Here is a 12,435-nt window from a genome sequence, read left to right on the forward strand (position 1 = left end):
TTCCTTCCTTTAGCGTGTTTTATTCTAGTTTGACAGCAGGGCTAGCCTATTACTTTCCTTTAGCGTGTTTTATTCTAGTTTGACAGCAGGGCTAGCCTATTACTTTCCTTTAGCGTGTTTTATTCTAGTTTGACAGCAGGGCTAGCCTATTACTTTCCTTTAGCGTGTTTTATTCTAGTTTGACAGCAGGGCTAGCCTATTACTTTTTTATTCTAGTTTAACAGCAGAGCTTCCTTTTTATTCTAGTTTGACAGCAGGGCTAGCCTATTACTTTCCTTCCTTTAGCGTGTTTTATTCTAGTTTGACAGCAGGGCTAGCCTATTACTTTCCTTTAGCGTGTTTTATTCTAGTTTGACAGCAGGGCTAGCCTATTACTTTCCTTTAGCGTGTTTTATTCTAGTTTAACAGCAGAGCTAGCCTATTATTTGTCTTTGCTCGCCAGCTCTACTTACTTTTCGCATTTTACTGATGAATGCTAGTTGCCTTAAAAAAATTACACTGCAACTCTTTTAATGTGCGTTTTACCTCAATTTTGACAGAAGTTAGGCCTATAGCTATCTTTTTGTAATGTCGTTATTTCACCTACCTGACATTTCCCTAACTCATTATTCTTCTCAATTTGGGATTGGGGTGGTAGGATTAGCCTAAAATAACAAAGAAGGGGAAAAATATATATGGCGGATTGGAAATGATGTGGAGATTTACAATGATAGAACCCACACTATCTGCAATGCTAAATTACAAAAAAAAAAAATTATAATAATACAAAAAAAAACAATGAGTACGAATAGTTTTTGTGAGAACAGTGGTTATTTTTTCTTCTTCTGTGCCTTTTTTTCTTCCCTTTTGTCTTTCTTCCCATATGCTGGGGACACACATCGTGTTTTCAATGTTTGATGACGCAAATACAGTTAATTTACTGCTTTTATTGAAATGTAGGCCTATTTAGACCAATGCCAGTGTGTATGGGTAAATCTGGGGAATTTCTGAAGGGACCTCATAGTGTCGCTGTTCACCAGTGGAGGTAGAATAGACACTGCTCTCCACGCATTGCTGTTGTCATTAACAAAGCTCTGGTTTCGTTTCACTACATAAAATAATAGAGGTAAACGGTCAGAATGCGCACATATTTTTTTTTGATAATCTAGTGAATTATCTTTTTGTGGAATACTTTCTCCTTACAACGATCTGTTTAACTATATATATGGATGTCGTTGGAAGTCTAAGGATGCTGAACAAAGGATTCTCAATGTCAGGCCTGGTCTTCTGCTTTTCTTTCTTTCTTCCACCGCTGCACTCCGCCTATGGAGACGTGAGCTATTCTTTTCCGGAGGAGATGAAACGAGGATCTGTTATTGGAAATATAGCCAAAGATCTCGGGCTGGAGGCGAGCAGACTGTCCGCTCGTAAGGCCCGAATTGATACCGAAGGAAATCGCAAACAGTATTGTGACATTAATCTGACTACCGGGGATTTGATTGTTGCGGAGAGGATTGACAGAGAGGGGCTTTGTGGCAAAAAGGCTTCGTGCGTTTTAAAACAGGAACTTGTATTGGAGAATCCTTTGGAGCTTCACCGTATTAGTCTTCATGTTCAAGATATAAATGACAACTCCCCGCAATTTAAAGATGAATTGATAAAACTAGAGATAAGAGAATCAGCTTTTAAAGGAGCCCGTTTCTTATTAGAAGAGGCACACGATGCAGATGTAGCACAGAATGCAGTCCAAAGCTATACGTTACAAAATAATGGTCATTTCATTTTGAGTGTTGATACAAATGTCATTGAACTACTCCTGGAGAAAGAGCTTGATCGTGAGCAGGAACGGGATTTAACAGTATTGCTATCTGCATTTGACGGAGGCACACCGCAAAGATCCGGTACCGTAGTCATACACGTCACTGTACTGGATGCTAACGATAACGCCCCAGTGTTTAACCAGGCCGTCTACAAAGCCAGTCTGCCTGAAAACTCTCCGTTAGATACTGTAGTAGTTACAGTGAGTGCTACAGATGCAGATGACGGAGTGAATGGGGAAGTTACCTATGACTTCGGCCATATTTCAGAGGAGGACAAGAACATGTTTTTCATCAATTCTAAAATGGGTGAAATCAGAGTTATTGGATCTATTGACTATGAAGAGGTGTCTTCATTTGAATTGCGTATTCAAGCTAAGGATGGTTTAGGGTTAGCATCATATTCTAAAGTCATAATAGACATCACAGATATTAATGACAACGCTCCTGTGATTTATCTACAATCTCTGACTAACCCCATACCTGAGAACGCGTCACCTGGTACAGAGGTGGGCATCATTAACGTGCAGGATAGAGACTCTGAGAAAAACCGACAAGTCCGCTGCTCCATTCAGCAAAACCTTCCCTTTAAGCTGGTGCCATCCATCAAAAACTACTATTCTCTGGTGACCACGGGCGAACTGGACCGAGAACTAGTGTCTGATTACAACATTACAATCACTGCCACCGACGAGGGCTCTCCACCTCTGTCCTCCTCTAAAAGTGTTCAGTTATCTGTAGCTGACGTCAACGACAACCCACCTGTGTTTGAGGAACAGTCCTATAAAGCCCACGTGACTGAAAATAACAAACCCGGTGCCTCCGTGTGTTCCGTTACTGCTCGAGACCCAGACTGGAGACAGAACGGAACAGTGATTTATTCTCTCTTACTCGGTGAAGTGAACGGTGTCCCTGTGTCCTCGTTTTTATCCGTTAACGGAGACACGGGGGTGATCCACGCTGTGAGGTCGTTTGATTATGAACTGTTCAGGAGTTTTAAAGTCCACGTGGTGGCCAGAGACAATGGTTCTCCTCCACTCAGCAGCAACGTCACGGTCAGTGTGTTCATAACGGATGTGAATGACAACTCTCCTCAGATACTATACCCCGCCCCGGAGGGGAAATCCTTCATGACCGAGCTTGTACCCAAAGCTGCGCATGGAGGCTCCCTGGTTTCCAAGGTGATAGCTGTGGACGTGGACTCTGGCCAGAACGCCTGGCTGTCCTATCATATAGTCAAATCCACTGATCCGCGACTTTTCACTATTGGTCTCCACAGCGGAGAGATCAGGACACAGCGGGACATTTCTGAATCTGACAGCATGAAACAGAACCTCATTGTGTCAGTGAAAGATAACGGACAGCCCTCTCTCTCTGCCACCTGTAGTATGTATTTAGTGATTTCTGATAACTTGGCTGAGGTGCCAGAACTGAAAGATATCTCTTATGATGAGAACAATTCCAAACTCACCTCTTATCTGATCATCGCGCTGGTGTCCGTGTCCACATTTTTCTTCACCTTCATTATTGTCATCCTGGCGGTGAGGTTTTGCCGCAGGAGAAAGCCCAGACTGTTGTTTGATGGAGCGGTCGCCATCCCCAGCGCGTATCTCCCTCCCAACTACGCAGAGGTGGATGGCGCAGGAACTCTCCGCAGCACATACAATTATGACGCATACCTGACGACAGGCTCGCACACAAGTGACTTCAAGTTCGTCACATCTTACAATGACAACACACTGCCCGCGGACCAGACTCTGAGAAAAACTCCCATCGACTTTGCTGAGGCTCTTGATGACTCCGATGTGTCCCCAGAGGTAGGCCTGCAAATATATATCATCTAGATTTGCTTTAAGATCTTCATGATTGCATAGAGGCTACACTTCTTTTAGATTTCATCTAAATCTTTTTTTACAGTCACTTTCCCCCCTGTAGAATTCACTAGTCCTAAGGACTTACTCAATTCTCTAGCTGGGCTATTTAGTCAGTTTACACATGTTTCAGGTTTCAGGAAATATGTAATTTTGTTAGATGATTATTTCCATCCCCTCGCTATTTAACTGATAGCCTCAGTCTTCAGATGCTAATGTCCTATTTTGATGGGGTGTGTTTGTGATTGTTGTATGAGGTGGAGTTTTCACATAGCCTACATGCTTCACAGTTTTGAGGTTAAAAGACAATGACGTAATACAGTCTGTGGACAGCTTATTGCAGTGTAGCTCTCCATGGTGCTGAAATTCAGAAAATCTCTGTCGGCTAACGCTCATTCATCATTACCTCTTTCCAGTAACTTGCCCAGTGATTTTTTTTGTCGACATTAAAAAGTTTGCATAGAAAATATACGCGGCAACTGCTTGCTAGGGTGCGTTTCTATTGAACTATCTTGTGTCGATAAAAACAGCTGGACGTAATGACGTCACACCTAAAACAACAACACTTTTTCTAAAGAACCTATAGCGTGGAATAAAGAACTAGTGGTTGACGTGTTTCCATTACACATTTAGAGAAATTGCTCATTAACAAATGATCGAGAGTCTGTATGCGCTTCCACCTAACTGTTTCATTTCTCTGGTAGCCTGCGAAAGCCAGCGTAGATAGAATGCAATCATTGATACACATTTGCCATATTATAATAATTGTCATGTGACAGTATAGCCAAAGTCCATGCTATGGTGAAAATTGCAATCCTGTCGATCTGAAAGAATTGAATGGTGAAAATTACCAGCCAACCAGAAACCCAATGGCGAAGCAATTCGGACATTCTTCAGTCAGGACAAATCTTGTCCTGCAAAGAAACGTACTTTTTTATAGTCTACATTTTTATTTTGCAAGCAGTAGGCATTTAGAATTAAATGTGGAGTGGAGCTTATAGTTACGTAATGACATCACGTGCCCCACGAACCTTCAAAAGTATTTATCAATCATTTTGTTGTTTCTTTCCATCATCATTTGTCAAAATCAAGAAAGTTTGAAAAAAAATGAAAAATCCACCCGTTAAATGGATAAAAGTGTTGTCGATTTTTCAACCTGGCCTCAGATAATTTCCTATTATTCTGTACGTAAATCCTAGACTTTTCATTTAGTATGTATAATATGTTTAGTATTGTTACATAAGACAGATGGTTACTTAAGCCAAAAACGAAAGTAGAGTGGTTGGTCGTGGTGGATTGGTGGGCGTATAACTCAAACGTCCAGCAACTCATGTGTGCGCGTATAACGCAAACTTCCAGCAACCCAAAGGTTGCGAGTTTCAATCTCATCATGGACTTCTTTTGCATGATAACTAATTAGCAACTTTTCAACTACTTACTGCTTGTAAGCTACTTTGCAACTACTTAGCATGTTAGCTAACCCTTCCCTTCACCTAACCCTACCCTTAATACATACAATTTGAAACGTAACATATCATCTAAATGGAGTGTCTTGGATTTACGTAAAGAATCATTTAAAATGCTCCGAGACCAGGTTTTATCTTTAGAAAATGTATCCTATGGCTGCAGTTTCCATTACATGTGTCGCAATTAATTGTTTTGTGACATTTCTTTTGTCGAATAAACCTGGGTCGATGGAAGCCCGCCTACAGTTTGACTGTCTTGTCACGCTCTTATCCAGAGCTACTAGGGCTTTGCTCGGGGCTAATTGACACATTTTCACCAAGTAGCTCGGGATTCGAACCAGATATGTAGGCCTAAACTATTTTGTTTTATCTCCTTCAACGGAGTATGTAGACGGTTTTCATACAATTATTTATCTGTTGTGATTTAATATAATGCCCGTTCCTATCTGTCTAGTTGGTTATGCTGATTTCAAGACACTGGAGGTAAAAGTTATTCCCCATAGTTATAAAGCAGCTTACTTATAAGCATACTTAACTTTTTATGAAATATTTAGAAAAATCGTTGCTTTGTGTAATTTCTAAAGATATTCTCAAAGTGTCGCTGTTCACCAGCTATGCTTGGATAAACCCAGTTCCCCACCAACTGGTGTTGTCACAACGCTCGGGTGCTCCGGTGCCACTGAGCTGGAGAAAAGATTGGAGACGTGCACATTGTGTTCTGACTAGTTTCATCAAGCGAAATATTTTATTGTGGAATACTGTTTGTTTCCATTTCAAAATCTAACCAAGTTGTTCGACGTTTTAATCCCAGGATGGGACACAAAGGATTCTCGGTGACAGGCCTGGTCTGCGGCATTTCTTTCTTTCTTCTACCGCTGCACTCCACCTATGGAGACGTGAGCTATTCTTTTCCGGAGGAGATGAAACGCGGTTCAGTTATTGGAAATATAGCCAAGGATCTCGGGCTGCAGGCGAGGAGACTTTCTATTCGTAAGGCCCGTACTGACACCGAAGGGAACGACAATCGGTACTGTGACGTTAATTTGAGTACCGGAGATTTGATTGTTGCCGAGAGGATTGACAGAGAGGGGCTTTGTGGCGAAAAGTCTTCATGCGTTTTAAAACAGGAACTTGTATTAGAGAATCCTTTGGAACTTCATCGTATCAACCTCAACATCCAAGATATTAACGATAACGGACCACTTTTTAACGAGGATATGATACATATGGAAATAGGAGAATCGGCAGCTAAAGGCACTCGTTTCCTATTAGAGGAAGCTCATGATGCGGACATAGGACAGAACTCTGTCCAAAAATACACACTAGAACGAAATGAGAATTTTGTATTGGCTGTAGATAGTAATACTGTCCAGCTTGTTCTAGATAAAGAGCTTGATCGTGAACAAAGATATGATTTGAAGCTGTTGCTTACAGCTGTAGACGGAGGCTCTCCGCAGAGATCAGGTACTGTAGTCATACACGTCACTGTACTAGATGCTAATGATAACGTCCCAGTGTTTAGCCAGGCCGTCTATAAAACCAGCCTGCCTGAAAACTCTCATTTAAATACTGCAGTAATTACAGTGAAGGCTACCGATGCAGACGAGGGAGTGAATGGGGAGGTCACGTATGACTTTGGCCGTGTTTCAGAAGAAGTAAAGAAAATATTTTCTATCGACCGTAAAACAGGAGAAATTGGTGTAATAGGCACAATTGATTTTGAAGCGGTTTCGTTATTTGAATTGCGTATCAAATCGAAAGATGGTTTAGGTTTAGCATCATATGCCAAAGTTATAATAGAAATCACTGATGTTAATGACAACGCTCCTGTGATTTATCTACAATCTCTGACTAACCCCATACCTGAGAACGCGTCACCTGGTACAGAGGTGGGCATCATTAACGTGCAGGATAGAGACTCTGAGAATAACCGACAGGTCCGCTGCTCCATTCTGCAAAACGTTCCCTTTAAACTGGTGCCATCCATCAAAAACTACTATTCTCTGGTGACCATGGGCGAACTGGACCGAGAACTAGTGTCTGATTACAACATTACAATCACTGCCACCGACGAGGGCTCTCCACCTCTGTCCTCCTCTAAAAGTGTTCAGTTATCTGTAGCTGACGTCAACGACAACCCACCTGTGTTTGAGGAACAGTCCTATAAAGCCCACGTGACTGAAAATAACAAACCCGGTTTCTCAGTGTGTTCCGTTACTGCACGGGACCCAGACTGGAGACAGAACGGAACAGTGATTTATTCTCTCTTACCCGGTGAGGTGAACGGTGTTCCTGTGTCCTCGTTTTTAGCCGTTAACGGAGACACGGGGGTGATCCACGCTGTGAGGTCGTTTGATTATGAGCAGTTCAGGAGCATTAAAGTCCACGTGGTGGCCAGAGACAACGGTTCTCCTCCGCTCAGCAGCAACGTTACGGTCAGTGTGTTCATAACGGATATGAATGACAACTTTCCTCAAATACTATACCCCGCCCCGGAGGGGAACTCCTTCATGACCGAGCTGGTCCCCAAAGCTGCGCATGGGGGCTCTCTGGTTTCCAAGGTGATAGCCGTGGACGCGGACTCAGGCCAGAACGCCTTGCTTTCTTATCATATCGTCAAATCCACTGATTTGGGACTTTTCACTATTGGTCTCCACAGCGGAGAGATCAGGACACAGCGGGACATTTCTGAATCTGACAGCATGAAACAGAACCTCATTGTGTCAGTGAAAGATAACGGACAGCCCTCTCTCTCTGCCATCTGTACCATGTATTTATTGATTTCTGATAACTTGGCTGAAGTGCCAGAACTGAAAGATATCTCGTATGATGAGAGCAATTCCAAACTCACCTCTTATCTGATCATCGCGCTGGTGTCTGTCTCCACCTTTTTCCTCACCTTCATTATTGTCATCCTGGCGGTGAGGTTTTGCCGCAGGAGAAAGCCCAGACTGTTGTTTGATGGAGCGGTCGCCATCCCCAGTGCGTATCTCCCTCCCAACTACGCAGAGGTGGATGTGGCAGGAACTCTCCGAAGTTCTTACAATTATGACGCATACCTGACGACGGGTTCGCGAACAAGTGACTTCAAGTTCCTCACATCTTACAATGACAACACGCTGCCTGCAGACCAGACTCTGAGAAAAACTCCAAATGACTTTGCTGAAGATCTTGACGATTCTGAAGGGTCCCCAGAGGTATGGCTTTACTGTTAATAAAAATAACCTAGATTTGGATACATTATGGAATAGGGACTTGATATATTTTTATACAGCTAAAACAAATATGATATTTTCCCTGGAGAAATGCCCTTTTCCCACGGGTCCACGGGAGTAGGTCTCCAGTTCGGATGTAAGGTTTTGGATGATTATTTGAATCCCCTGACAGTTTTGTGAGAAGTCCAGAGATGATATAATGATAGGGTTTTATTTGTGATGGGCTATTTACTGTTTGTGATTGATTGATGTGAATGTTCACATTCACGCTGGCTGCACAGTTTTGAGATTACAGACAATGGTTCGATGTCATGAATTTATCACTGTAGGAATGAAAGCCTATTTGGCATTGGTTTTTCATTTACAAGAGAAATACTGTCTACGGAGAGCTATTTGGTTATCAGAGAAGCGGCGTGAGCGTATTTGAAGTGCATCGGGAATCGTCGCGAGGTCACTATCCATGGTGCTGAAATGTCTAAATTCCAATTTGAAGGCAGTAGGCAGAGGTATTCATCACTTTTAGACTGTCATCACTTGCATTGATTACCATACTTTCTGTTTTTGTGTATTGCATTGATGAGTGTGCTGACTCATAGATCAACACTAAAATCGGACATTTGCAATGTAGGCCGATATTTTCACGCAAATTGGTTCCCTTTGTAATGTATTAACTCATGTCGTATGAGGATGGTTTTCATGTCATAATTTATGGTGTGTGGGGTTTATGTGAGCTACTGTCGTTTCCTGTGTATTCCAATAGGGTGAAAATGATTTCAAATAGTAGTCAATCAATCATCCTACTTCTATAATTTCACATGACGAATTCTCCTAAAATATGGATTTGGAATGATGTGTGAACATGTGTCATTTCTGTTGAGTACTCACAGTGTCGCTGTTCACCAGCTGTGTTTGGATAGATCCAGTTCTCCACCCACTGCTGTTGTTACAAGGCTCGGGTGTTCGGGTGCCATTAAGCTGCGGAAAAGACTGGACACGGTCAGATAGCGTGCACATTTTGAGGATATCATTTTGATTACACTGAATCTTTTCGTGGAATACTATTTGTTTACAGTGTACTATCTTGGCTATATGGTGTATCTGCGCTTTTAATCTCAGGATGGGTCACAAAGGAATCTCGGTGACAGGTCTGGTCTGCGGCGTTGCTTTTTTCTTTCTTCTACCGCTGCACTCCGCCTATGGAGACGTGAGCTATTCTTTTCCGGAGGAGATGAAACGTGGATCTGTTATTGGAAATATAGCCAAGGATCTCGGGCTGGAGGCGAGCAGGCTGTCCGCTCGTAATGCCCGAGTTGATACCGAAGGGAACCGAAAACGTTATTGTGACATTAATCTGAGTACCGGGGATTTTATTGTTGCCGAAAGGGTTGACAGAGAGGAGCTATGTGGAGAAAAGATGTCCTGTATTCTTAGGTTTGATTTGGTCTTAGAGAGTCCTCTGGAGTTGCATCGTATATCACTTCAAATCCAAGATATCAACGACAATACACCTATCTTTCCAAAGGATACAATCAAACTGGAAATAGCGGAATCCGCATTCAAAGGCGCTCGCTTTCGTGTGAACGCAGCTCACGACGCGGATATAGGACAGAATGCTGTTCAAAGCTACACTCTGCAGAGAAATGATCATTTTGCTTTAAGTGTACAAACGACTGTTGCGGGTAGTAAATATGGAGAGTTGGTTTTAGATAAAGAGTTAGATCGTGAACAACAACAAGAGTTGAAATTATTGCTTACAGCTGTAGATGGGGGCACTCCGCAGAGATCAGGTACTGTAGTCATACACGTCACTGTACTGGATGCTAACGATAATGCCCCAGTGTTTAACCAGGCCGTCTATAAAGCCAGTCTGCCTGAAAACTCTCCTTTAGGTACACTAGTTCTTACTGTCAGCAGTACTGATGCAGATGAAGGAATGAATGGAGAAGTGACGTATGAATTTAGTCGAATGTCTGATAAGACAAGGAAAGTGTTTACATTGAATCACGTAACAGGAGAAATGACAGTAGCAGGAGCGTTAGATTACGAAGATGAATCCAAATATGAAATGTTCATAGAAGGAAAAGATGGTTATGGACTTTCCTCAGACACTAAAGTCATAATAGACATCACTGATGTTAATGACAACGCTCCTGTGATTTATCTACAATCTCTGACTAACCCCATACCTGAGAACGCGTCACCTGGTACAGAGGTGGGCATCATTAACGTGCAGGATAGAGACTCTGAGAATAACCGACAGGTCCGCTGCTCCATTCAGCAAAACGTTCCCTTTAAGCTGGTGCCATCCATCAAAAACTACTATTCTCTGGTGACCACGGGCGAACTGGACCGTGAACTAGTGTCTGATTACAACATTACAATCACTGCCACCGACGAGGGCTCTCCACCTCTGTCCTCCTCTAAAAGTGTTCAGTTATCTGTAGCTGACGTCAACGACAACCCACCTGTGTTTGAGGAACAGTCCTATAAAGCCCACGTGACTGAAAATAACAATCCTGGTTCCTCCGTGTGTTCCGTTACTGCACGGGACCCAGACTGGAGACAGAACGGAACAGTGATTTATTCTCTCTTACCTGGTGAGGTGAACGGTGTCCCTGTGTCCTCGTTTTTATCCGTTAACGGAGAAACGGGGGTGATCCACGCTGTGAGGTCGTTTGATTATGAACAGTTCAGGAGTTTTAAAGTCCACGTGGTGGCCAGAGACAACGGTTCTCCTCCGCTCAGCAGCAACGTCACGGTCAGTGTGTTCATAACGGATGTGAATGACAACTCTCCTCAGATACTATATCCCGCCCCGGAGGGGAACTCCTTCATGACGGAGCTGGTCCCCAAAGCTGCGCACGGGGGCTCTCTGGTTTCCAAGGTGATAGCTGTGGACGCAGACTCCGGCCAGAACGCCTGGCTGTCCTATCATATAGTCAAATCCACTGATCCGGGACTTTTCACTATTGCTCTCCACAGCGGAGAGATCAGGACACAGCGGGACATTTCTGAATCGCACAGCATGAAACAGAACCTCATTGTGTCAGTGAAAGATAACGGACAGCCCTCTCACTCTGCCACCTGTACAATGTATCTAGTGATTTCGGATAACTTGGCTGAAGTACCAGAACTGAAAGATTTATCTTATGATGAGAGCAATTCCAAACTCACATCTTATCTGATCATCGCGCTGGTGTCCGTCTCCACATTTTTCCTCACCTTCATTATTGTCATCCTGGCCGTGAGGTTTTGCCGCAGGAGAAAGCCTAGACTGTTGTTTGATGGAGCGGTCGCCATCCCCAGCGCGTATCTCCCTCCCAACTACGCAGAGGGGGATGGAGTGGGAACTCTCCGCAGCACTTACAATTATGATGCATTCTTGACGACTGGTTCGCACACAAGTGACTTCAAGTTCGTCACATCTTACAGTGACAACACACTGCCCGCAGACCAGACTCTGAGAAAAACTCCAACAGACTTTGCCGAAGAACTTGATGGCTCTGATGGTTTCCCAGAGGTAGGCCCGTTACTGTAAATAAAATAATCTACTTTTGGTTTGATATGTTGTGGAATATGGTATATTTTCATCCAATTACAGCTAAGAGGGTTTTCTTTTTAAAATACCCTGGAGAAAATCATTCTCCCCATGGGTACACAGGAATGTGTAATGCAGCTTGACTATTTAGGCAACTTGTTTGTTGTCAAGTTGTGATGTACTTTGCAACTCATTTAATGATTTTTTTCAATCCCCCCTAAATTAAGATGAGAAATACACGGATGTTAACATTATGTGGTGTGGTTTGTGATGTGGGATATGTAGCCTACTGTTTGTGATTGGATTTTTCACATATACTCTGCACAGTTTTGAGTTTAAGGGAATGGGTTGATATTTGGCTCTGTTGGAGTGAGGGGATATTTAGCTTGTTTTGGGAATGAGATAAATACTTTCCTAATATGGAGAGCTATTTACAGTCAGTGATGAGAGAACGCATCTTCCGAGTGGCGCTGCGGTCTAAGGCACTCCATCTCAGTGCTAGTGGCGTCACTACAGACCCTGGTTCGATTCCAGGCTGAATCACAACCG

At 43.1% G+C, this 12,435-nt stretch overlaps 3 protein-coding genes across 6 annotated transcripts in view; all 3 read left to right on the forward strand.

Annotated features, from left to right (window-relative positions):
* The window catches only part of LOC112242181 (protocadherin gamma-C5-like), a 238,377-nt gene that overhangs the window by 21,769 nt on the left and 204,173 nt on the right, over positions 1 to 12,435 (forward strand). Inside the window, exon 1 of one of the 4 annotated variants that reach the window (XM_024429128.2) lies at positions 1,071 to 3,613. The exons of the other annotated variants lie outside the window; for them this stretch is intronic. Coding sequence (XP_024284896.2) covers positions 1,205 to 3,613 — 2,409 coding nt within the window. The 5' untranslated portion in view covers positions 1,071 to 1,204. Of the gene's footprint in view, positions 1 to 1,070; positions 3,614 to 12,435 lie in introns of those variants that run through there. 4 annotated transcript variants of the gene reach the window in all.
* Positions 5,808 to 8,348, forward strand: LOC121846973 (protocadherin gamma-A11-like). Its single transcript, XM_042326210.1, has one exon. It carries the CDS (start codon positions 5,946 to 5,948, stop codon positions 8,346 to 8,348), a length of 2,403 nt encoding a protein of 800 aa, XP_042182144.1. The 5' UTR covers positions 5,808 to 5,945.
* LOC112256987 (protocadherin beta-16-like) lies at positions 9,364 to 11,886 on the forward strand. Its single transcript, XM_024430582.1, has one exon. The coding sequence runs from the start codon at positions 9,466 to 9,468 to the stop codon at positions 11,884 to 11,886; it is 2,421 nt and encodes an 806-aa protein (XP_024286350.1). The 5' UTR covers positions 9,364 to 9,465.

Source organism: Oncorhynchus tshawytscha, linkage group LG08, assembly GCF_018296145.1.
Source record: "Oncorhynchus tshawytscha isolate Ot180627B linkage group LG08, Otsh_v2.0, whole genome shotgun sequence".
In the NCBI taxonomy this organism is placed as follows: domain Eukaryota; kingdom Metazoa; phylum Chordata; class Actinopteri; order Salmoniformes; family Salmonidae; genus Oncorhynchus; species Oncorhynchus tshawytscha.